The 27,239-nt window shown below is 48.9% G+C and overlaps 1 protein-coding gene across 5 annotated transcripts in view; it reads left to right on the forward strand.

The window, feature by feature from the left end:
• The window catches only part of ACBD5 (acyl-CoA binding domain containing 5), a 117,788-nt gene that overhangs the window by 7,136 nt on the left and 83,413 nt on the right, over window positions 1-27,239 (forward strand). For all 5 annotated transcript variants that reach the window (XM_063921675.1, XM_063921673.1, XM_063921677.1 and 2 more), the window contains exon 4: window positions 6,624-6,696. In XM_063921675.1, the coding sequence (XP_063777745.1) occupies window positions 6,624-6,696 (73 nt within the window). The remainder of the gene's footprint in view (window positions 1-6,623; window positions 6,697-27,239) is intronic.

The raw sequence follows: 27,239 nt of genomic DNA on the forward strand, positions 1-27,239 counted from the left end.
GGATACTGATTCTTGTGTCGACGATGGTGAATCCAGAGAGATAGATCATAAATTGGCAAAAAGTATACAATATATGATTGTGGCTATAAGGGACGTGTTGGAGGTTACAGAAAGCACTCCTGTACCTCAGGAGAAAGCTTATTTATGTAAGGAAAAGAAATCCAAAGTCACGTTCCCTCCTTCACACGAACTAAATGCTCTGTTTGAAGGGATGTGGGTGAATCCTGATAAAAAAATTCGTATTCCCAAAAGGATTCACATAGCTTACCCTTTCCCGGCTTAGGACAGGAAAAAATGGGAGTCACCCCCTGTGTTAGACAGTGCACTTTCCAGGTTGACAAAGAAGGTAATTCTCCCTGCTCCTGGCACGGCTTCTTTTAAAGAGCCAGCAGACCGCAAAATGGAAACGACATTGAAATCCATTTATGTTACCAATGGTACACTGCTCGGGCCCACTATTGCCTGCGCATGGGTGAGTCGCGCTATTGAAAAATGGTCAGAAAGCGTGTCATCAGAAATTGACACGATTGATAAAGATGAGATACTCCTTAAATTAGGGAATATCAAGGACGCTGCCGCCTACATGCTGGAAGCAATGAAGGATATTGGACTCTTGAGTTCACAAGCCTGCTACCATGGCAGTATCGGCTAGGCGGGCCTTACGGATTCGCCAGTGGAACGCGGATGCAGATTCCAAAAGAAACATGGAGGATCTCCCATATAAAGCTGAGGCCTTATTTGGCGATGGCCTGGATGCGTTAGTCTCGGCGGCTACCGCAGGTAAGTCAACATTTTTGCCCTCTGCGCCTGCACCGGCAAAAATGACATATCACCCGCAAATGCAGTCCTTTCGGCTCAATAAATACAAAAAGACGAGAGGTTCCCCCTTCTTTGCAGGTAGGGGAAGGGGAAAGAAGCCCACAGCGGCTTCAGGTTCCCATACGCAAAAGTCTACCCCTAATTCTGCCAAATCCCCAGCATGATGCTGGAACTCCCTTGCAGGAGGCCGCTCGGGTGTGGGCGCGTTTCAAACTCTTAAGCCAGGATTGGATTCTATCTGGCCTGGACCCCTGGGTGTTGCAAATAGTATCCCAGGGATACAAACTAGAGTTTCAAGACGTTCCCCCATGCCGATATTTAAAATCGACCTTGCCAGCTTCTCCGCCAGAGAGAGAAGCAGTAACAGCGGCAATCCAAAAATTATGTCAAGACCAGGTCATAGTCCTGGTACCGTTGTCACAACAAGGGCAGGGTTTTTATTCAAGCCTCTTTGTTGTTCCGAAGCCGGACGGCTCGGTCAGACCGATCTTAAATCTAAAAGATCTGAATTTCTTCCTGAAAAGGTTCAAGTTCAAGATGGAATCACTTCAGGCGGTGATTGCCAGTCTGGAGGAGGGGGACTACTTGGTGTCGGTGGACATAAAAGATGCTTACCTGCATGTTCCCATTTATCCTCCTCACCAGGCTTATCTGAGATTCGCGATTCATGATTGCTATTACCAATTCCAGACGTTACCTTTCGGTCTCTCCACCGCGCCGAGGGTATTCACCAAGGTGATGGCAGAGATGATGGTCCTCCGTCAGAAAGGAGTCTATATAATCCCTTATCTGGACGACCTCCTGATAAAGGCGAGATCCAGGGAGCAGTTATTACAAAACATATCCCTCTCCCTGTCAATACTTCAACAACACGGGTGGATCATAAATTACCCAAAGTCACAGTTGGAACCGACGACAATGTTGTCTTTCCTCGGGATAATTCTGGACACAGAAGTTCAGAGAGTATTTCTTCTGCTGGAAAAGGCTCTGGAAATCCAGAAAATAGTGAAACAGATATTGAAACCATCAAGTGTGTCGATCCATCAGTGCATTTGGTTGTTGGAAGATGGTGGCGGCCTACGAGGCCATACAGTTTGGCAGGTTCCATGCCAGAGTATTCCAGTGGGACCTGTTGGACAAATGGTCGGGGTCACACCTACACATGCACAGAAAGATAATCCTGTCGTCAAAAACCAGGATTTCGCTCCTGTTGTGGTTGCACAGCTCTCACCTGCTAGAGGGACGCAGGTTCGCGATTCAGGACTGGGTCTTAGTAACCACGGATGTAAGTCTCCGAGGCTGGGGAGCAGTCTCTCAGGGAGAAAACTTCCAGGGACGTTGGTCACAACAGGAAACCTGCCTTCACATAAACGTTCTGGAGTTAACAGCCATTTACAACGGCCTTCAACAAGCGGTACATCTTCTTCAAGACCGTCCCGTGCAGATCCAGACAATGTAACAGCAGTCGCATACATAAACAGGCAGGGCGGAATGAAAAGCAGAGCGGCAATGGCAGAGGCGACAAAAATCCTCCGCTGGGCAGAAAAACATCTACAAGCTCTGTCGGCAATATTCATTCCGGGAGTAGACAACTGGGAAGCAGACTTCCTCAGCAGACACGATCTCCATCCAGGAGAGTGGGGCCTCCACCAAGAAGTCTTCGCAGAGGTGACAAGTCTTTGGGGGAGTTCCTCAAGTAGACATGATGGCGTCTCGTCTCAACAAGAAGCTTCAGAGATACTGTTCCAAGTCGAGAGACCCTTAAGCAGTAGCAGTGGATGTACTGGTGACCCAGTGAGTGTTTCCGTCAGTGTATGTTTTCCCTCCACTTCTGCTGATCCCAAAAGTACTCAGGATCATAAGAAAGACAAGGGTTCGAGCAATCTTCATTGCCCCAGACTGGCCAAGAAGGGCTTGGTACCCAGATCTTCAGCAGTTACTCATAGGAGATCCTCGGCCTCTTCCTCCTCAGGAGGACCTGCTGCAGCAGGGGCCGTGTGTGTACCAAGACTTACCGCGGCTACGTTTGACGGCATGGCTGTTGAGCGCCGTATCCTAGCCAGGAAGGGTATTCCTAAGGAGGTCATCCCCACCCTCATTCAAGCCAGAAAGGGAGTAATGTCAAAACATTACTACCGTATTTGGAGGAAATATGTGTCTTGGTGTGAATCCAAGAAGGCTCCTTCGGAAGAGTCTCCCTTAGGACGTTTTCTCCATTTTTTGCAGGATGGTGTGGAGGCGGGCCTCCGATTGGGATCAATCAAGGTCCAGATTTCGACCTTGTCAGTGTTCTTCCAAAAACAATTGGCCTCTCTTCCAGAAGTTCAGACCTTCGTGAAAGGGGTTCTGCACATCCAGCCTCCATTCGTGCCTCCAGTGGTACCATGGGACCTTAACGTGGTATTGCAGTTCCTTCAATCGGATTGGTTTGCGCTTCTACAAAAGATAGAGTTGAAGTTACTCACTTGGAAAGTGGTGATGCTTTTGGCATTGGCATCCGCAAGGCGGGTGTCTGAATTGGGGGCCTTGTCTCACAAGAGCCCTTACCTGATTTTCCATGAAGATAGGGCAGAGTTGCGAGCTCGACAACATTTTCTTCCTAAGGCGGTTTCTGCTTTTCAAATAAACCAACCTTTTGTGGTGCCAGTAGTTACTGACGCATTCACTGATTCAAAGTCTCTAGATGTGGTTAGAGCTTTGAAAATCTATGTTGCTAGAACAGCTCGTATACGGAAAACAGAGGCTCTGTTTGTCCTGTATGATCACAACAAGATTGGCTGTCCTGCTTCCAAGCAGACTATTGCACGTTGGATTAGAAATACGATTCATCAAGCTCATACTACGGCTGGATTGCCGTTACCGACGTCTGTAAAGGCCCACTCCACTAAGAAGGTGGGCTCATCCTGGGCGGCTGCCCGGGGGGTCTCGGCATTACAACTTTGCCGAGCAGCTACTTGGTCAGGGTCAAACACATTTGCTAAGTTCTACAAGTTTGACACCCTGGCCGATGAGGACCTCAAGTTCGGTCAATCGGTGCTGCAGGGTCATCCGCACTCTCCCGCCCGTACTGGAGCTTTGGTATAGACCCCATGGCCTTGATGTCGTCCCCAGCATTCTCTAGGACGTATGAGAAAATAGGATTTTGATAACCTACCGGTAAATCCTTTTCTCCTAGTCCGTAGAGGATGCTGGGCGCCCGTCCCAGTGCGTACTTTACCTGCAGTTTAGTTATTACAGTTACACAAGTTGTGTTATCTTGGTTTCAGCATGTTGCTGCAATTAGTTCATGCCTGTTGGCATGTGTTTTATGTTGAATGCCATGTGTGCGGCATGGTTGAGGGTGTGAGTTGGTAGATATCTCACCACTAGTTAAGTAATTCCTTTCCTCGAAATGTCAGTCTCCCTGGGCACAGTTCCTACAACTGAAGTCTGGAGGAGGGGCATAGGGGGAGGAGCCAGTTCACACCCAATGAAAAGTCTTTAGAGTGCCCATGTCTGCTGCGGATCCCGTCTATACCCCATGGTCTTGATGTCGTCCCCAGCATCCTCTATGGACTAGGAGAAAAGGATTTACCGGTAGGTTATCAAAATCCTATTTTAACCCATTTTTCTGCTTTATAGAGAGAATGACTTCTATATTGGTTATATTTTACCATTTACAAACCTGTTAATCTCCTATATAATAGCCCAGATCTGTGACTCTGTGCCTGGGTGTCTAACGCTGGGCAGAGTCACAGAGCTGGGCGGAGTCAGCAGCATCTGCAGGGAGAGACACCATGACCTGGGCCAGCGCCAGAGTTGGGTAAAAGAAGCCCCCTGACACTAAGTACAGTATAGGGCGGTGGCTATGGCTACCAGTACCACCACAGCACAGCTCCAGCCAGCAGCAGCAGGGAGGGGAACACAGGCTATGCGGAGGGGACTTCCAAGCACCGTCAGGACGCCCGCCACACCTCTCCCGGCTACACAACTTCCTGGCCCCCTTACACCCACACCCCACGCTGAGGACCCCTCCCTTATGCTCCCCCCAACTCACCCCCTAGTGCATCCAGCCAGTGGGGGGTCGCGCAGGGCGCCAGCCGGGGACGAGCAGGTACAGCTGGACGGAACACGGAGCACCACACTCGCCAATCTCCAGCGCAGCACATACACAGCTCCCTCCTACTGCCACCTCACCTCGCTCCGGCCACACCACTATGCCGCCCGCCTGACAGCCAGCCCGCAACTCCGGGAACACGCGCGCCGCCACCCCATTCACATGCCCTGCGCCAGACACACACTGTGGATGCCACACCAAGTGCACCCGCCCGGAGCCAGGATGGGACACTGCTCCAGTCACAGTGCTGCTGAGCGGGTCAATGCAGCAGGCAGGGAGTCATTACTACCCGCATCTGCTCCAGGCACACCTCCAGATTTCAACACCCCACTCCACCTCACCCTCAAACTTCGCACCCTCTTCTTCTTCACACACAACAACACTCCACCTCCCCCCCACACACAATCCCTTTCCCTTCCCCATCCCTGCACATCCTACACTCAACCCCAACACCTCATGAACCCCTAACCCTCACACCACTACAACAAACACACCCCACGCACACCCACAACTCTTCCAAACAACAAACCCCTCGCTCCACGTGCAACACACACTGCACCCCACAAGCCCATCCCACAACCGAACTAGGCCCATACCTCCCACCCAGCCAGATACCGCAGCAGCAGAGGTTAGTACATCCCGCACCCTGAGTCCCCCTGCATCCGCCCCTCCCACACCCACGACTCCACCGGACCCCCATCCACGGCACCCCGCACCCGCCACTCCACCACCCGCAGCACCTATGGACCCACCCCCCCATCCACAGCACCCACCCGTGTTAACCCCGCTCCTCCCCCACCCGCTACGCCTCCTGACCCCCTGCCCCACTCACAGCACACCCGCCCCTTCCCCGCAAACAGCCCCTTCCCCACCCCCAGCACATCAGCACCCGCCCCTCCCCCACCTGTGGCACCTCCAGACCCCCTACCCAAACCGCGGCACCCCACACCCGCCACTCCACCACCTGCAGAACCTATGGGCCCCGTCCGCGGCACCCCTGCACCTGCCACTCCCCCACCTGCGTCAGCTCCGCGCCTCCCGACCCCCTTCCCCACCCACAGCACCCGCCCCTCCCACCCCCCCGCACCTGCTCCTCCCCCACTCACAGCACCCCTGCCTCTCTCCCACCCACCGCGCCCCAGCACACACCCCTCCCCCGTCCGCAGCGCCACTGGACCCCCATCCACGGCACCCCCGCCCCTACCCGTGACACCTCCAGACCCCCTACCCAAACCGCAGCACCCCCGCACCTACCACTCCATCACTCGCAGCACCTATTAAACCCATCCGCGGAACCCCCGCACCTGCCACTCCCCCAGCCTCTTCAACCCCACTCCTCCCCCACCTGCTGCGCCTCCCGCAGCCACCTGGCTTTATATTGAGGTGCCCACTGGCAGGGAGGTCAAATCTCTGCATGTGTACAAAGACTCAACCATCGGACACAAGCCAGCCCTGTAGCTAGTGGCATATAGGTATCTATCTGGCACTTGTTGACTCTTCCTTGCAGAATGCCAAACAAATGGACACGTTTAAATGTTTTAGCTAAACATTTGGATTTCTCATTGAACTGTTTTATAATGTAGATAGTTAATTAAAATAAATATTGAGGGATATTTAGTAGAGCCCTGGTAACAAGTCCTAACCTACTAGTGCATGTGATGTTTATTGTGTCTCCCAGAACAAATGTTTTTTTACATTTCTTTTAAAGGGATGCCTGGAACTCTTTGGGTGACATGTCTAAGGAAGAGGCTATGATTGCTTACGTTGATGAAATGAAAAAAGTAAGATTTGTGAATTGTATGTAGTTACTTTATAACTTTATTAGCTTAACCGTACCGGTTAGAAAGTCCTGTAAATACATGAAACATTCCAGTTGGCCTGGTGGTATGAAATAGGAAATGTTCAGACTTGTTGGGCCAAACCCTTTTTCCTCTGTGCTGTCCCCAATAGTGTTACGCTGAGAAGAATTCGTAGTTAGCAAACATCTTCCATTCAGTTAGACCACACTCTGAAATGTGAATACATGTAATAGTCATGTTTAGTATTCCTATAATATTGCCTCATATTTTTCCAAGCACAACTCTAAAAAGTGGATAAAATAAATATTAGAATGTCTCAGTGTTCAGGATAACATAAATGAATGTTGTTCCATCCTTTACGGAAGCAATCTAAAATAAAGATACAAATTTGCATTTTAATATGGTAAGTTGCTAGTGGTCGCATTGAATACGCACACGTATATAATATGTATAGATATACTGTGTACAGATCGCTAAAAGAATAGATCACAGAGATAAAAGAATAGTGTAATACTGTCTTTCTCCATCCACTAGGGGACACTGGAGAATCTTTACGGTGGGGTATAGATGGTGGACCATTTGGAACCTGGCACTTTAAATTGTTTAGAATAGTGACTGGCTCCTCCTCTTTATGCCACCCCTGCAGACCAGTTTGAAAAATGTGCCCGAGGGAGCCAGTCCTCCATGTGGGCTTCTCCAGAGATTTTTTTCTATTTTTCTGCTTTAAGAACTGAGGACAGACGGGCCTCTGTCTATCTGCACCGCGGGAGCTGACGGTGGGACTCTGGCACAGCTTGCTTTAGTCTGCAGCCAGAGCTCCTGGCTACAAGGACATCAGTCCTGGAGGTAATTCCTTAGGAGCTGCATGCAGCGTCCTGTAAGGTCCCCCCAGCCTGTGCCCAGCCGTTTCAGCTTGGCAGAGGGTGAGTATAGCCCGGATAGCCCCGGACCTCTGACTAGCAGAGTCTCTGGGAGAAGCACTTCCTAGGGGGCACTCTCCCCATGGTACGGTGTCCGGCTAGACGCGGCGGTACTACAGCTCCCGCTGCTACATTGTAAAGCTACACTGAGCAGCTTTGAATTTGGCGCTTAGAGGCGGCAGGTGGAGCTACGCTCAGGGCGGCTTCTCCTTCCCGGCGTTGCAGAGCCATTATGCGTGCTGCTTACAGTGCCATTCTGGCAGCGGAGTTGGCATCCTGTCCATGAGGCAGTGGCCATCTTCTAGGACCACTGGTAGCGTAAGTTACGGGGGAGATAGAGAAGGGATGTAAATTTAATTATATACCTACAGAGACGCCTGTTGTAGTTAGTGTTCTGTGGCTATTGTCTTAGGGTGGCTGTGACTGGCCCTCTCCTGTATGCTCCCCCTTCTTTAAGGGTCTTTTCTGTTTCTTTGTGTGTGTAAGTCTGTGGGCTGACTTTGACAAGATGACAGGAAGGAGCACTTCTTCAAAGGCTTCACAGCAGCTATATGCCTGTAAAAAGTGCTCGGCAAAATTCACACAACAAACTGAAGGTTCCCTGTACTGTGATACATCTGAGTCAGCGAACCCAATGGAAAGTCCTGCCACTATACAGGACCCCACTCCTACTTGGTTAGCTCAGCTGACTGGGGTCATGTCTGATCTTTCTGCGGAACTGGCTGCTTCTCACTAGGATAGATTCACTACCCGAACCAGATTGGGCACAAAGTTTAGCCAAATCAGTAGAAGAGTTAAGAAAAACTGTGGGGACCTCTAAATCCCCCACTTCCTTTTCTGCGCAGACGGTCTCAAAAAATAGTTACCAGCTGTATTAGTCTGATGATTCAGACACTGAAGATTTACTTCCTTTAGAGGAGGGAGTGGTTGAACTGGACGCAGACACTGAATTAATTCAGGACAACACGGAAATTGAGTCTGAAGGGTTAGAAGCTTGTTTACTGAATTTCAAACAAGTTTGGTTGGAAACCTGCACAGATGCCTGGGTGAGAGATATCATTGTCCACGGTTACAGACTAGATTTTCAGTTCAAGCATCCTCAGAGATTTTTTACAACTGGTTTACCAGTTTCACAGGAACGTCAAGATTCTTCTCCAAAAATACAAAGACTTCTAGAGATAGGAGTCATTGTTCCAGTTCCTCTCTACCAGCATAAATGGGGATTTTATTCCAGTTTATTCGTAGTACCGAAGCCGAGCGGCTCGGTAAAGCCCATCCTGAATTTGAAGGATCTCAATCCCTTTCTGAGAGTATTCAAATTCAAGATGGAGTCCCTGCGCTTGGTGATAACCGGTCTGGAAGCAGGATATTTTCTTGTGTCAATAGACATCAAGGACGCTTATCTCCACATACCAATTTGGCCTCCGCATTAGCGTTTTCTCAGGTTTGCGGTAAAAGATTTACATTTTCAATTCCAAGCCTTGCCTTTTGGTCTTTCTTCAGCGCCTCGAGTCTTTACAAAGGTAATGGCGGTGATGATGGCAGAATTACGATCTCAAGGGATGAATGTTGTTTCCTACTTGGACGACTCCTAAAGGTCCCGTCAGAAGAAAAATTGGTAAACGACATGAGAATAGCCCAAGCTTTTCTCGTACGACACAGCTGGATCATCAATGTCCAAAAGTCTCACTTACAACTGACACAGCGAATTCAATTCCTAGGAATGATCGTGGACACTGTGCAGCAGAGGATTTCCTTCCTCCGGACAAGATTCAGTCCATTTAGGAAATGGACTTGAAACAAAAGTTTGGAGTTTCTTACTAGGCGTAATACGAAGCAGCCACACTGCTGATTGAAGTGATACACCAATCACTTTACACAATGTGAACAATAGAAATTCGATCAGACAGAAACGGCGCTAGGTATAGGAAGAAAAATATCTACTCCCCTGTTCAAATGAGTTCCTTGTTATCTTCACAGGTGAGGGTTTGATAACATGAAAGAGAAAACAAGCACAAGAAAATAGTGTAATCCTGTTACAATATTCCACAGTATTTCAACAAATCTTGATAGATTCCTGGAACTCTACCACCACCATTCCTATATGTACTATTACCGGGGGGTTGCCCCCTGCACAAAACACTCACAATCAAGTGCTGGTTTAATAAGCTTAAAAATAGTATATTCCTGTGATGATATTCCACAATATTTCAGTACTTCTTGACAAGTTTCTGGAATTATCCCACCACCTGTGTAAACTGTTTTTGGGGTTGCCCCCTTACACAGAAGACTCCCAAAAAAAGCTTTTTAAAGGCCTTTCATTATATATTTCTTTGATTGAAATCACCATACGGGTAGATATATCGGGGTTTCCCCCTCTACATTCGACTCACTGTGGTCCACTTGTTTTGATTGCTATAATATACACCTCGGGCGTCCTCCTCATTAGTTCCACATCAACTCCGGGTTTTACAGGTGTGGCACCTGTATAGGATGTAAGAACATCAGAGGGAACACAACAAAGAAGTGTGAAGTTGTTATGATTAATGATAAAACCCATAAGATAAAGGAATTTATTACATGCACTAGCAAAGATATAATATATGCTGTTGAATGTACATGTAACAAATTCTATATAGGGAGAACAACAAGACCCCTGAAAGTGAGAATAGGGGAGCACCTCCGCAACATCAGGAAGGGGTTAGAAACCCACTCCCTCTCCTCACATTTTAAACAGAATCACAATTGTGACACAGGCCACATAAAAAATTTTTTGGGGATTGAAACAAATTAGGAAAGATAAAAGATAATATTACAAGTTCCATTGCTAAAAGTGAAATGAAGATGATTTGAAACTTGTCAAGAAGTACTGAAATATTGTGGAATATCATCACAGGAATATACTATTTTCTCTGACGTCCTAAGTGGATGCTGGGGACTCCGTCAGGACCATGGGGAATAGCGGCTCCGCAGGAGACAGGGCACAAAATTAAAAGTTTGACCACTAGGTGGTGTGCACTGGCTCCTCCCCCCATGACCCTCCTCCAAGCCCCAGTTAGGTTTTTGTGCCCGGCCGAGAAGGGTGCAATCTAGGTGGCTCTCCTAAAGAGCTGCTTAGAATAAAAGTTTGTTAGGTTTTTTATTTTCAGTGAGTCCTGCTGGCAACAGGCTCACTGCAACGCGGGACTAAGGGGAGAAGAAGCGAACTCACCTGCGTGCAGGATGGATTGGCTTCTTAGGCTACTGGACACTAGCTCCAGAGGGACGATCACAGGTACAGCCTGGATGGGTCACCGGAGCCGCGCCGCCGGCCCCCTTACAGATGCTGAAGAGAGAAGAGGTCCAGAAATCGGCGGCTGAAGACTTCCCAGTCGTCTTAAGGTAGCGCACAGCACTGCAGCTGTGCGCCATTGCTCTCAGCACACTTCACACCGTGGTCACTGAGGGTGCAGGGCGCTGGGGGGGGGGCGCCCTGGGCAGCAATGTAATTACCTTTACTGGCTAAAAATACATCACATATAGCCCCTGGGCTATATGGATGTATTTAACCCCTGCCAGGATTACAGAAAAAACCGGGAGAAGAGCCCGCCGTGAAGGGGGCGGGGCCTATCTCCTCAGCACACAGCGCCATTTTTCCCACACAGATCCGCTGGTGGGAAGGCTCCCAGGCTCTCCCCTGCACTGCACTACAGAAACAGGGTTAAAACAGAGAGGGGGGGCATATTTTGGCGATATTAATATATATTAAGCTGCTATAAGGGAAAACACTTACTATAAGGTTGTCCCTGTATAATTATAGCGCTTTGGTGTGTGCTGGCAAACTCTCCCTCTGTCTCCCCAAAGGGCTAGTGGGGTCCTGTCCTCTATCAGAGCATTCCCTGTGTGTGTGCTGTGTGTCGGTACGTGTGTGTCGACAGGTATGAGGACGATGTTGGTGTGGAGGCGGAGCAATTGCCTGTAATGGGATGTCACCCCCTAGGGAGTCGACACCGGAATGGATGGCTTTATTTATGGAATTACGTGATAGTGTCAACACGCTACAAGGTCGGTTGACGATATGAGACGGCCGGCAAACCAATTAGTACCTGTCCAGGCGTCTCAAACACCGTCAGGGGCTTTAAAACGCCCATTACCTCAGTCGGTCGACAGACACAGACACGGACACTGACTCCAGTGTCGACGGTGAAGAAACAAACGTATTTTCCAGTAGGGCCACACGTTACATGATCACGGCAATGAAGGAGGCGTTACATATTTCTGATACTACAAGTACCACAAAAATGGGTATTATGTGGGGTGTGAAAAAACTACCTGTAGTTTTTCCTGAATCAGATGAATTGATTGAAGTGTGTGATGAAGCGTGGGTTACCCCCGATAGGAAGTTGCTAATTTCAGAGAAGTTATTGGCATTATACCCTTTCCCGCCAGAGGTTAGGGCGCGCTGGGAAACACCCTCTAGGGTAGATAAAGCGCTCACACGCTTATCAAAACAAGTGGCGTTACCGTCTCCTGATACGGCCGCCCTCAAAGATCCAGCTGATAGGAGGCTGGAAAATACTCTAAAAAGTATATACACACATACTGATGTTATACTGCGACCAGCAATCGCCCCAGCATGGATGTGCAGTGCTGGGGGGGTTTGGTCGGAATCTCTGACTGGAAATATTGATACCCTGAATAGCGACAATATTTTATTGACTATAGAGCATTTAAAGGATGCATTTTCTTTATATGCGAGATGCACAGAGGGATATTTGCACTCTGGCATCGAGGGTAAGTGCGCTGTCCATTTCTGCCAGAAGAAGTTTATGGACGCGACAGTGGTCAGGTGATGCGGATTCCAAGCGGCATATGGAAGTTTGCCGTATAAAGGGGAGGAATTATTTGGGGTCGGTCTATCGGACTTGGTGGCCACGGCAACAGCCGGAAAATCCACCTTTTTTACCTCAGGTCACCTCCCAACAGAAAAAGACACCGTCTTTTCAGCCTCAGTCCTTTCGTTCTCATAAGAACAAGCGGGCAAAAGGCCATTCATATCTGGCCGAGGCAAAGGAAAGGGTAAGAGACTGCAGCAAGCAGCTCCTTCCCAGGAGCAGAAGCACTCCCCCGCTTCTGAAAAGTCCTCAGCATGTCGCTGGGGCCTTACAAGCGGACTCAGGTCCGGTGGGGGGGTCGTCTCAAGAATTTCAGCGCGCAGTGGGCTCACTCGCAAGTCGACCCCTGGATCCTGCAGGTAGTATCACAGGGGTACAGATTGGAATTCGAGACGTCTCTTCCTCGCAGATTCCTGAAGTCTGCTTTACCAACATCTCCCTCCGACAGGGAGACGGTGTTGGAAGCTATTCACAAGCTGTATTCCCAGCAAGTAATAGTCAAGGTACCCCTACTACAACAAGGAAAGGGGTATTATTCCACGCTGTTTGTGGTACCGAAGCCGGACGGCTCGGTGAGAACTATTCTAAGTCTGAAATCTTTTGAACACTTACATACAAAGGTTCAAGTTCAAGATGAAATCACTCAGAGCAGTGATAGCGAATCTGGAAGAAGGGGACTTTATGGTGTCGTTGGACATCAAGGATGCTTACCTCCATGTCCCAATTTGCCCTTCAAACCAAGGGTACCTCAGGTTCGTGGTACAAAACTGTCACTATCGGTTTCAGACGTTGCCGTTTGGATTGTCCACGGCACCCCGGGTCTTTACCAAGGTAATGGCCGAAATGATGATTCTTCTTCGAAGAAAAGGCGTATTAATTATCCCTTACTTGGACGATCTCCTGATAAGGGCAAGATCCAGAGAACAGTTAGAGGCCGGTGTAGCACTAACCCAAGTAGTGCTGCAACAGCACGGGTGGATTCTAAATTTTCCAAAATCCCAGCTGAGCCCGACGACACGTCTGCTGTTCCTAGGGATGATTCTGGACACAGTTCAGAAAAAGGTTTTTCTCCCGGAGGAGAGAGCCAGGGAGTTATCCGAGCTAGTCAGGAACCTCCTAAAACCAGGAAAAGTGTCAGTGCATCAATGCACAAGAGTCCTGGGTAAATGATGGCTTCTTACGAAGCGATTCCATTCGGCAGATTCCACGCAAGAACCTTTCAGTGGGACCTGCTGGACAAATGGTCCGGATCGCATCTTCAGATGCATCAGCGGATAGCCCCGTCTCCATGGACAAGGGGGTCTCTTCTGTGGTGGTTGCAGAGTGCTCACCTTTTTGGAGGGCCGCAGATTCGGCATTCAGGACTGGGTCCTGGTGACCACGAATGCCAGCCTGAGAGGCTGGGGAGCAGTCACACAGGGAAGAAATTTCCAGGGAGTGTGGTCAAGCCTGGAGATTTCACTTCACATAAATATACTGGAGCTAAGGGCAATTTACAATGCTCTAAGCCTGGCAAGACCTCTGCTTCAGGGTCAGCCGGTGTTGATCCAGTAGGGCAACACCACGGCAGTCGCCCACGTAAACAGACAGGGCGACACAAGAAGCAGGAGGGCAATGGCAGAAGCTGCAAGGATTTTTCACTGGGCAGAAAATCATGTGATAGCACTGTCAGCAGTGTTCATTCCGGGAGTGGACAACTGGGAAGCAGACTTCCTCAGCAGACACGATCACCACCCGGGAGAGTGGGGACTTTATCCAGAAGTCTTCCACATGATTGTGAACCGTTGGGAAAAACCAAAGGTGGACATGATGGCGTCCCGCCTCAACAAAAAACTGGACAGGTATTGCGCCAGGTCAAGAGACCCTCAGGCAATAGCTGTGGACGCGTTGGTAACACCATGGGTGTACCAGTCAATGTATGTGTTCCCCCCTCTGCCTCTCATACCCAAGGTACTGAGAATTATAAGGCGAAGGGGAGTAAGAACGATACTCGTGGCTCCGGATTTGCCAAGAAATATTTGGTACCCGGAACTTCAAGAGATGCGCACGGAGGATCCGTGCACTCTACCTCTAGACTTACCGCGGCTGCGTTTGACGGCATGGCGGTTGAACGCCGGATCCTGAAGGAGAGGGCTCCGACGGAGAAATTTCAACTGGGTCGATTCCTACATTTCCTGCAAACAGGATTGTCTATGGGCCTCAAATTGGGGTCCATTAAGGTTCAAATTTCGGCCCTGTCGATTTTCTTCCAGAAAGAATTGGCTTCAGTTCCTGAAGTCCAAGCTTTTGTCAAAGGAGTACTACATATACAGCCCCGGTTGTGCCTCCAGTGGCACCGTGGGATCTCAATGTAGTTTTGGGATTCCTCAAATCCCATTGGTTTGAGCCACTCAAATCGGTGGATTTGAAATATCTTACATGGAAAGTGACCATGCTACTGGCCCTGGCTTCGGCCAGGAGAGTGTCAGAATTGGCGGCTTTTTCGTACAAAAGCCATATCTGATTTTCCATTGGGACAGGGCAGAACTGCGGACGCGTCCTCAGTTTCTCCCTAAGGTGGTATCAGCGTTTCACCTGAACCAACCTATTGTGGTGCCTGCGGCTTCTAGCGACTTGGAGGACTCCAAGTTGTTCGACGTTGTCAGAGCCTTAAAATAAATAAATAAATATATATATATATATATATATATATATATATATATATATATATATATATATATATATATATATATATATATATATATATATATATATATATATATATATATATATATATATATATATATATATATATACAGGTTGAGTATCCCATATCCAAATATCCGAAATACGGAATATTCCGAAATACGGACTTTTTTGAGGGAGAGTGAGATAGTGAAACTTTTGTTTTTTGATGGCTCAATGTACACATACTTTGTTTAATAAACAAAGTTATTAAAAATATTGTATTAAATGACCTTCAGGCTGTGTGTATAAGATGTATAAGAAACATAAAATGAATTGTGTGAATGTACACACACTTTGTTTAATGCACAAAGTTATAAAAAATATTGGCTAAAATGACATTCAGGCTGTGTTTATAAGGTGTATATGAAACATAAATGCATTCTGAGCTTAGACTTGGGTCCCATCACCATGATATCTCATTGTGGTATGCAATTATTCCAAAATACGGAAAAATCCCATATCCAAAATACCTCTGGTCCCAAGCATTTTGGATAAGGGATACTCAACCTGTATATATATATATATATATATATATATATATATATATATATATATATATATATATATATATATATATATATATATATATATATATATATATATATATATATATATATATATATATATATAATATATTTCAAGGACGGCTGGAGTCAGAAAGTCTGACTCGCTGTTTATACTGTATGCACCCAACAAGCTGGGTGTTCCTGCGTCTAAGCAGACGATTGCTCGTTGGATTTGTAGCACAATTCAACTTGCACATTCTGTGGCAGGGCCTGCCACAGCCAAAATCTGTAAATGCCCACTCCACAAGGAAGGTGGGCTCACCTTGGGCGGCTGCCCGAGGGGTCTCGGCATTACAACGCTGCCGAGCAGCTACGTGGTCAGGGGAGAACACGTTTGTAAAATTCTACAAATTTGATACCCTGGCTAAGGAGGACCTGGAGTTCTCTCATTCGGTGCTGCAGAGTCATCCGCACTCTCCCGCCCGTTTGGGAGCTTTGGTATAATCCCCATGGTCCTGACGGAGTCCCCAGCATCCACTTAGGACGTCAGAGAAAATAAGAATTTACTTACCGATAATTCTATTTCTCGTAGTCCGTAGTGGATGCTGGGCGCCGATCCCAAGTGCGGATTGTCTGCAATACTTGTACATAGTTATTGTTACAAAAATCGGGTTATTATTGTTGGAAGCCATCTTTTCAGAGGCTCCTCTGTTATCATGCTGTTAATTGGGTTCAGATCTCAAGTTGTACAGTGTGATTGGTGTGGCTGGTATGAGTCTTACCCGGGATTCAAAATCCTTCCTTATTGTGTACGCTCGTCCGGGCACAGTATCCTAACTGAGGCTTGGAGGAGGGTCATGGGGGGAGGAGCCAGTGCACACCACCTAGTGGTCAAACTTTTAATTTTGTGCCCTGTCTCCTGCGGAGCCGCTATTCCCCATGGTCCTGACGGAGTCCCCAGCATCCACTACGGACTACGAGAAATAGAATTATCGGTAAGTAAATTCTTATTTCTCTAACGTCCTAGTGGATGCTGGGAACTCCGTAAGGACCATGGGGATAGCGGGCTCCGAAGGAGGCTGGGCACTCTAGAAAGATCTTAACTACCTGGTGTGCACTGGCTCCTCCCACTATGACCCTCCTCCAAGCCCCAGTTAGATTTCGTGCCCGGCCGAGGTTGGATGCACACTAGGGGCTCTCCTGAGCTCTTAGAAAGTTATAGTCTTAGAATTTGTTATTTTCAGTGAGACCTGCTGGCAACAGGCTCACTGCAGCGAGGGACTAAGGGGAGAAGAAGCGAACTCGCCTGCTTGCAGCCGGATTGGGCTTCTTAGGCTACTGGACACCATTAGCTCCAGAGGGATCGACCGCAGGCCCAGCCTTGATGTTCGGTCCCGGAGCCGCGCCGCCGTCCCCCTTACAGAGCCAGAAGCAAGAAGATGGTCCGGAAAATCGGCGGCATGAAGACTCTGTCTTCACCAAGGTAGCGCACAGCACTGCAGCTGTGCGCCATTGCTCCTCTCACACACTTCACACTCCGGTCACTGAGGGTGCAGGGCGCTGGGGGGGGCGCCCTGAGGCAGCAATAAAAACACCTTGGCTGGCTAAAATACCTCAATATATGGCCCCAGGGGCTATATATGAGGTAAATACCCCTGCCAGAATTCCATAAAAAACGAGAGAATAGGCCGCGAAAAAGGGGCGGAGCCTATCTCCTCAGCACACTGGCGCCATTTTTCCCTCACAGCTCGGCTGGAGGGAAGCTCCCTGGCTCTTTCCTGCAATTCTACAGTACAGTAAGAGGGAAAAGAGAGGGGGGGCATTAAAATTGGCACTGTATACAGTATATTATATAAAAGCTATTAGGGACATAACTCAGTTAGTCCCTGTATATATATATATATAGCGCTCTGGTGTGTGCTGGCATACTCTTACTCTGTCCCCCCAAAGGGCTTTTGTTGGTCCTGTCCTCGTTTAGAGCATTCCCTGTGTGTCTGCGGTGTGTCGGTACGGCTGTGTCGACATGTTGAATGAGGAGGCTTATATGGTGACAGAACAGAGGCCGATATATGTGATGTCGCCCCCTGTGGGGCCGACACCAGAGTGGATGGATAGGTGAAAGGTATTAACCGACAGTGTCAACTCCTTACATAAAAGGGTGGATGACGTAACAGCTGTGGGACAGCCGGCTTCGCAGCCCGCGCCTGCCCAGGCGTCTCAAAGGCCATCAGGGGCTCAAAAACGCCCGCTCTCTCAGATGGCAGACACAGATGTCGACACGGAGTCTGACTCCAGTGTCGACAAGGTGGAGACATATACACAATCCACTAGGAACATCCGTGACGTGATCCCGGCAATAAAAAATGTGTTATATATTTCTGACTTTAACCCAAGCACCTCTAAAAATGGGTTTTAGGTTTGGGGAGAAAAAACAGGCAGTGTTTTGTTCCCCCATCAGATGAATAAATGAAGTGTGTGAAAGCGTGGGTTCCCCCGTTAAGAAACTGGTAATTTATAAAAAGTTACTGATGGCGTACCCTTTCCCGCCAGGTGGATAAGTTACGCTGGGAGATATCCCCTAGGGTGGATAAGGCGCTCACACGTTTGTCAAAAAAGGTGGCACTGCCGTCTTAGGATACGGCCACTTTAATAGGTACCTGTTGATAAAAAGCAGGAGGCTATCCTGAAGTCTGTATTTACACACTCAGGTACTAGACTGAGACCTGCAGATAGTGCTGCTGCAGCGTGGTCGGTGACCCTGTCAAACAGGGATACTAGTTGGAAAACATAAAAACATATTAAAGACGTCGTCTTATATATGGGGGATGCACAGAGGGATATTTTGCCGGCTGGCATCCAAAATAAATGTAATGTCCATTCTGTCAGGAGGGTATTAGAGACCTGTCACTGGACAGGTGATGCTGACTTAAAAAGCACATAGAGAGCCTTATAAGGGTGAGGAATTATTTGGGGATGGTCTCTGGGACCTCGTATCCACAGCAACTGCTGGGAAGAAATAATTTTACCTCGGGTTTCCTCACAGACAAAGGTACAGTCCTTTCGGCTTCAGAAAAGCAAGCGGGTCAAATGGCGCTTCCTTTCTGTACAGAGACAAGGGTAGAGGGAAAAAAGCTGCACCAGTCAGCCTGTTCCCAGAATCAAGATTCTTCCCCCGCCTCCTTTGAGGCCACACCATGACGCGGGTGCTCCACAGGTGTAGCCAGGTACGGTGGGGGGCCGTCTCAAAAATTTCAGCAATTAGTGGGCTCGCTCACAGGTGGATCCCTGTTTCTTTCAAGTAGTATTTCAGGGGTACAAGCTGGAATTCGAGATGTCTCCCCCCAGCCGTTTCCTAAAATATGCCTTGCTGACAACTCCCTCAGGCAGGGAGGCTGTGCTAGAGGCAATTAATAAGCGGTATTCCCAGCAGGTAATACTCAAGGCGCCCCTACTTCAACAAGGACGGGGTTACTATTCCACACGGGTTGGGGTACCGAAACCGCATGGTTCGGTGTGACCCATTTTATATTTAAAATCCTTGAACACAAAAATTCAAGTTCAAGATGGAATCGCTCAGGGCGGTTATTCCAAGCCTGGACGAGGGGGATTACATGGTATCCTGGGACATCAAGGATGCTTACCTGCATGTCCCCATTTACCATCCTCGCCAGGAGTACCTCAGATTTGTGGTACAGGATTACCATTACCAAGTCCAGACACTGCCGTTTGGACTGTACATGGCACCGAGGGTGTTTTATCAAGGTAATGGCCGAAATGTTGATACTCCTTCAAAAAAAGGGAGTTGTAATTATCCCGTACTTGGACAATCTCGTTATAAGGGCGAGGTCCAAGGAGCAGTTGGTAGTCGGGGTAGCACTATTTTGGAAAGTGCTACAACAGCATGGTTGGATTCTAAACAGTCCAAAGTCACAGCTGGTTCCTATGACACGTCTACTGTTCCTGGGGATGGTTCTGGACATAAACCAGAAATAGTGTTTCTCCCGGAGGAGAAAGCCAAGGAGTTGTCATCTCTAGTCAGAGACCTCCTGAAGCCAAAATAGGTAGCGGTGCATCATTGCACGCGAGTCCTGGGAAAAATGGTAGCTTCCTACGAAGCAATCCCATTAGGCAGGTTCCATACAAGAACTTTTCAGAGGGACCTGTTGGACAAGTGGTCCGGATCGCATCTTCCGATGCATAGACTGATAACCCTGTCTCCAAGGACCAGGGTATCTCTACTGTGGTGGCTGCAGAGTGCCCATCTTCAAGAGGGCCGCAGGTTCGGCATACAGGACTAGGTCCTAGTGACCATGGATTCCAGCCTTTGAGGCTGGGAGGCAGTCACACAGGGAAGAAATTTCCAGGGACTTTGGTCAAGTCAGGTTATTTCCCTACACATAAATATTCTGGACCTGAGGGCCATTTACAATGCCCTGAGGCCGGCAAGGCCTCTGCTTCAAAACCAGCCGGTACTGATCCAATCAGACAACATCACGGCAGTCGCCCATGTAAACCAACAGGGCGGCACAAGAAGCAGGATGGCGATGGCAGAAGCCACAAGGATTCTCCGATAGGCGGAAAATCATGTGTTAGCACTGTCAGCAGTGTTCATTCCCGGAGTGGACAACTGGGAAGCAGATCTTCTCAACAGACACGACCTCCACCCGGGAGAATGGGGACTTCCTCCAGAAGTCTTCCAATAGGATTGTACACCATTGGGAAAGGCCACAGGTGGACATGATGGCGTCCCGCCTCAACAAAAAGCTATAAAAGATATTGCACCGGGTCAAGGGGCCCTCAGGCGATAGCTATGGACGCTCTGGTAACACCGTGGGTGTACCAGTCGGTTTATGTGTTCTCCCCTCTGCCTCTCATACCAAAGGTACTGAGAATAATAAGAAGGCGAGGAGTAAGAACGATACTCGTGGATGGCCAAGAAGAGCTTGGTACCCAGAACTTCAAGAATTTATATCAGAGGACCCATGGCCTCTGCCACTCAGACAGGACCTGCGGCAGCAGGGGCCCTGTCTGTTCCAAGACTTACCGCGGCTGGGTTTGACGGCATGGCGGTTGAACGCCGGATCCTGAAGGAAAAGGGCATTCCGGAGGAAGTCATTCCTACGCTTACTAAAGCCAGGAAAGAGGTTACAGCAACTCATTATCACCGCATATGGCGAAAATATGTTGCATGGTGTGAGGCCGAAAGGGCCCCAACAGAGGAATTTCAACTAGGTCGATTTCTGCATTTCCTGCAAGCAGGAGTGACTATGGGCCTTAAATTGGGTTCCATTAAGGTACAGATCTCGGCTCTGTCGATTTTCTTTCAAAAAGAACTAGCTTCAGTACCTGAAGTTCAGACATTTATAAAAGGAGTGCTGCAGAGTCAGCCCCCGTTTGTGCCTCCTGTGGCACCTTGGGATCTCAACGTGGTGTTGTTTCTTAAAATCACATTGGTTTGAACCACTAAAAACCGTGGATCTGTAATATCTCACGTGGAAGGTGGTTATGTTATTGGCCTTGGCTTCTGCCAGGCGAGTATCAAAGTTGGCGGCTTTGTCTTGTAAAAGCCCTTATTTGATTTTCCATATGGATAGGGCAGAATTGAGGACTCGTCCCCAGTTTCTCCCAAAGGTGGTGTCAGCGTTTCACCTGAACCAGCCTATTGTGGTGCCTAGGCTACTAGGGACTTGGAGGACTCCAAGTTGCTAGACGTTGTCAGGGCACTGAAAATATATGTTTCCAGAACGGCTAGAGTCAGAAAATCTGACTCGCTGTTTATCCTATATGCACCTAACAAGCTGGGTGCTCCTGCTTCTAAGCAGACTATTGCTTGTTGGATTTGTAGTACAATTCAGCTTGCACATACTGTGGCAGGCCTGCCACAGCCAAAATCTGTCAATGCCCATTCCACAAGGAAGGTGGGCTCATCTTGGGCGGCTGCCCGAGACGTCTCGGCTTTACAATTTTGCCGAGCAGCTACTTGGTCAGGGGCAAACACGTTTGCAAAAATTCTACAAATTTGATACCCTGGCTGAGGAGGACCTGGAGTTCTCTCATTCAGTGCTGCAGAGTCATCCGCACTCTCCCGCCCGTTTGGGAGCTTTGGTATAATCCCCATGGTCCTTACGGAGTTCCCAGCATCCACTAGGACGTTAGAGAAAATAAGAATTTACTCACCGGTAATTCTATTTCTCGTAGTCCGTAGTGGATGCTGGGCGCCCATCCCAAGTGCGGTTTATCTGCAATACTTGTACATAGTTATGGTTAACTAAATCGGGTTATTGTTGAGCCATCTGTTGAGAGGCTCTATTGTTTCATACTGTTAACTGTGTTTCATATCACGAGTTGTACGGTGTGATTGGTGTGGCTGGTATGAGTCTTACCCGGGATTCAAAATCCTTCCTTATTGTGTACGCTCGTCCGGGCACAGTACCTAACTGAGGCTTGGAGGAGGGTCATAGTGGGAGGAGCCAGTGCACACCAGGTAGTCTAAGATCTTTCTAGAGTGCCCAGCCTCCTTCGGAGCCCGCTATCCCCATGGTCCTTACGGAGTTCCCAGCATCCACTACGGACTACGAGAAATAGAATTACCGGTGAGTAAATTCTTATTTTTTAAGCTTATTAAACCAGCACTCGGTTGTGAGTGTTTTGTGCAGGGGGCAACCCCGGTAATAGTACATATAGGAATGGTGGTGGTAGAGTTCCAGGAATCTATCAAGATTTGTTGAAATACTGTGGAATATTGTAACAGGATTACACTATTTTCTTGTGCTTGTTTTCTCTTTCATGTTATCGAACCCTCACCTGTGAAGATAACAAGGAACTCATTTGAACAGGGGAGTAGATATTTTTCTTCCTATACCTAGCGCCGTTTCTGTCTGATCGAATTTCCATTTAGGAAATGGTTCGTCTGGTCCTTTAGCATCGCAGAATATCCATTAATTTGTGCATTCAACTACTAGGAAAGATGGTAGCAGCCTTCGAGGCAGTACAATACGGCAGATTCCATGCCCGGCCTTTTCAAATAGATCTCCTTTCTTAGTGGTCAGGTTCGCATCTTTTCATGCATCAGATAGTTCAGCTACGACCCAGAACACGTTTTGTCTCTGCTTTTGGTGGCTGTCCAAGGGGAGAACATTTGTCACAGATTGGGTGCTCCTCACAACCGATGCCAGTCTCCGCGGATGGGGAGCGGTGACTCTGGATTGCCAATTCAGGGCATTTGGACTCAAAAAGAACGGATTCTTACTATCAATATACTGGAACTTCGGGCTGTCTACGATGCTCTCCTATTGTAGTTTCATCACCTACAGGGGCGTGCAGTATGTGTGCAGTCGGACAACGCCATAGCAGTGGCATACATAAATCAGGATGGTGGAACCCACAGCAGGGCAGCTATGAAGGAAGTAACCAAGATCCTGTTATGGGCCGAAAGGTATGCAGTGGCAATATTGGCAGTGTTCATACCAGGAGTGGAGAACTGGGAGGCCGATTACTAAGTCGTCAGGTTATGCATCCGGGCGAATGGGATTTGCATCCTCAAGTTTTTCAGCAACTGGTAAATCGATGGAGACTTCAGCAGATCTCATGGCGTCGAGACGGAACCACAAACTTCCTCGGTAATGCTCTCGCACCAGGGATCCCCCGGTGGATGCACTGATGGTTTCTTGGAATTTCCAGTTTGTGTATCTGTTTCCTCCGTTTTTTCCTCTGTTACTGCGTCTACTCAAGCGGATCAAACGAGAAAAGGTCGGGGCGTGGCCTGGATGCTGAGCAAGTAGGCAGCAGTCTCAGTGAGCTCTCAGGGACCTGAGAGCTAAATACCAAATAAAACCTCCCCAACATCCCAAACCAGACCCTGCGACACATAGCTGTTGGGCTGAAGCAGTGAGAAAGCAGGGAAGTAGAGCTGCGGAATCGGGGAGCCGGTTTTCTGGCTCCCGCGGATTGCGGCCTACTCCCTGCCACGAAGCCGGGACCTCAATTTTGGATCACATCCGCTGGCTGGGCGGCTGCCTTGCCGAGACGTCTGGAGGACCCGCTCGACCACTACCCACTCGGTGTATCCCCTGCAACCTACCAGTGCCCATCGCCGGGTGACGAGGAGAAGTGAGCCCCGGATCGGAGCTGCCTGACGAGCTCCGTCACGAGAGCGGCGGCCATCTTGAGGGACGGGAGCTGGAGACGCGATCCGGCTGCAGCAAGGAGGAGACGGCGGACGGCCCCCCGGGTGAGTGTGAACCCAGACCCGGCTCGGCCGAGCAGACGGCGGGCCTCTCCTCCCTCCCTGTAAACTGCACCCGGCGTCCGCCGGGAGCCGCTGCGGGCGCCCTCCGATTTCAGACTGACTGGGGCTCAGAAAGAAAAACAACAATTGCTGCAGGTGCGCTCCCTGCTAGCACCCGGCCTGCCTATACCACCTGTCTGTGCCCTGGGGTGAGTGCTGCCCTTGGTGGGTGGTGGAGGGATCCCCCCCCCCCTGAAGAACACCCTTGCCCCTCGCTTTCCAGAGTGGCTTCCCACGGCCGTGGGTGGCTGGCCAGAGGAGCCTGAGGAGCAGACCTACCTCCCACAATCTTCAACCTCCACGGGGGCTGAAATATAAATATAAAGGCCTAACACACCAAGGCAGAAAAGGGTAAATAAAAAAGGGAGCGACCCCTGTCCCTACCACGACCGTTCCATACCTATCTGGGGTGGAATCTTTTCTGACGAGGGGAGTACAACCCCCCCTGACCCTGCTCCTGAGACGGCCAGGAATACATTGCTTAAAGTGAGGGTCACAAGCGCAATGGCCCTGTCTGCACCGCTCACACCGATGTAATCCAAGAAATTTCTCCCACCTCTGCCGTTATCCACGTGATGTCTTGTTAGCTCCTGGAAAAGTGGAGTCTCCCGGTTTCTCCATCTTCAGTGCTTGGATACATTAAGCTATCTCCACCTGGGCTTTATCATGCCCACTAGGCGCAGCAAACCGTCAAAACCGGCACAGCAGCTTTTTTTCAAACCATCCCCGAAAATGCCGGGCCCTAAAGTCACCGGGCCATCTACGACAGGAGCAGTTCCTCAGACCCCCCCGCCACAGGAGGTGCGTCCGTCAGCCACGTCCTTAGATAAGGTTGGAGACGGGGAGGCCCTCACGGTGGGCACTATGAAGTTGCTTTTGACCCGCTTTAAAGAGGAAGTCGCAGCTGAGTTCCGCACCACCTTAACGGCGTGCCAACAATCTATAGATGATCTGGGAGGTCGTACGGATCATTTGGAAACTAAAATGGAAGAAGTCGTGGGGTCCCATAACATCCTACTGGACTCTCATGATGCATTGGAGGCTGAGGTGAAGCTTTTACGGGACAAGGTCACGGACCTGGAGGATAGATCGCGTCGCAGCAATCTTAAGCTACGCGGAGTCCCCGAATCGGTGTCTCACAGTAGTTTGCATGACTACACGGTGACCATCTTTAAGGCCCTGATGCCTCAGTTTACATCTTCAGACCTCATTATTGACCGAATACACCGGCTACCGAAGGCCAGAGCGGCCCCAGGAGACGCGCCAAGAGACGTCCTCATGAAGATGCACTACTTCCATGTAAAAGAGGCTTTATTGAAAGCATCCAGACCGACATCTGATACATCTTCAGCCCTACAAGGACTTCAACTCTTTGGGGATCTATCTGCGGCCACTCTATATAAGCGGCGATCATTTCACCAGATCACTACGGCCCTCAGAAAGGCTGACATCCCATATAGATGGGGTTTCCCCACCAAGCTGCTGATCCACCGGGAAGGCTCCACTGTTTCTATCTCCACTGCAGATGAAGGTGAAAAGCTGCTTAAATCTTGGAACATCACGGAACCCACGGCGGGATCCTCCCCCCGACGTCTTCAGCAGGACTGGTCGTCGGTGAAATGAGGATGCTGGCTCCGAGACAGATACTTTACCGTTATAGTAAGAATGTTACGACCCCAGTGACTCTTCAGATAAAGGCCCTATCCCATACAAAAAGGGTCATAGTCTGCTGAGATGGGGGGCGCTGGACAATGCGAAAGTAATATGCATGTTTTGAAGCGTTTCAATGATTCCCTACTAGGCTTAATTAGCTGCTCTTTTTTCTCGGTGGGGACTTGTGCCTGACGCCCCTCTGGATATGACCGTTTATATTATACTGACCTGTGGGATTAGTTCTTAAAGCGGGATAAGCTATACGAGCCGCTGGCTCAGTTCTCATGTTAGTAGTAATAGTTCTGGGTTTTGCTAGTTTCTCTTTCTGTTAGAGCACATGTGTCCCGCGGTATTGGCTCTTCAGGTTCTGTATGTACAGAAGTGCATACATCTGTTAATATGTTATCAGGATGTCTTTATATTCTTGGTTAAAGAGAATAAGTATGGCAGTGGGTGGGAGTTATGCCACTAACCCCTCCCTTAGCCTACACAGTTGCCTTAGTATGGCGACTGGATGTGATCTCATGAGAGATCAATTTAGTTTAGTTTTGTCCAATATTTTATGTTTGTCTCCCCACACCTATTCCTATATGTCTCCCCCCTCCCTATCAGGTATACTGGTCTCAATACAGATATTGGTCATCAGAGGTATCGGTTTCTCCTATAATTGAATATGGTGAAGATAGTCTCCATTAATGCCAAGGGGCTTAACTCTCCTCAAAAACGTAGAGTAGCCTTGAACTATTTTTATAACCTAAGAGCACAAGTAGTGGCTGTTCAGGAAACCCATTTTCAGAGTCAGAACCCTCCCCTCTTCACTAACTCACGCTACCCCCTTTGCTACACTGCAAATGGACCCACCAAGAAAGCCGGCGTTGCCCTTCTCATAGCACAACACTGCCCGTTTGTCCTGTCCTCTAAATATGAAGACCCTGACGGGAGATATTTAATTTTAGTAGGTCAACTGGACAATGTGGAGACCACTCTGGTCTCCTGCTACGCCCCCAATATCAAACAAATAAAATTCCTTAGAATCTTCTGTAAAACTCTTCAAGAGCATATGAAAGGAGCCCTGTTGATCCTCGGAGATTTCAACATGGTGCTAGACCCTAATATGGATCGCTCTCGCCCAACCCGAATTTTACGTAGCAGTCCGGCCCAGGACCCCTCAGGCAGATTTGGCCAATTGTTAGCTGAATATTCATTATACGATGCATGGAGAGCTAAACACCCTGCAGAACGTGATTACACCTTCTTTTCCCACGTTCACAGTTCATACTCCAGAATAGACTTGGCGTTAGTCGATAGGTGGACACTAGCAGCCATTAATAAGGTAGATATACTACCCATGTCTTGGTCAGACCACTCACCACTCGTTGTGAACTGGGAGGCCAACAAGAGAGTGGTCCCCCATGGCCCCTGGAGATTGGGCCCGCACCTTTTATCCCGCCCTGAGGCTCGCCAGGCCATTCAGCAATCTTTAGACCTATACTTAGATACTAACTGCCCCAAGGACACAAACGTTTTCAACCATTGGTGTTCTCTGAAAGCAGTGGTC

Source organism: Pseudophryne corroboree, chromosome 5 (assembly GCF_028390025.1).
Source record: "Pseudophryne corroboree isolate aPseCor3 chromosome 5, aPseCor3.hap2, whole genome shotgun sequence".
Taxonomy (NCBI): domain Eukaryota; kingdom Metazoa; phylum Chordata; class Amphibia; order Anura; family Myobatrachidae; genus Pseudophryne; species Pseudophryne corroboree.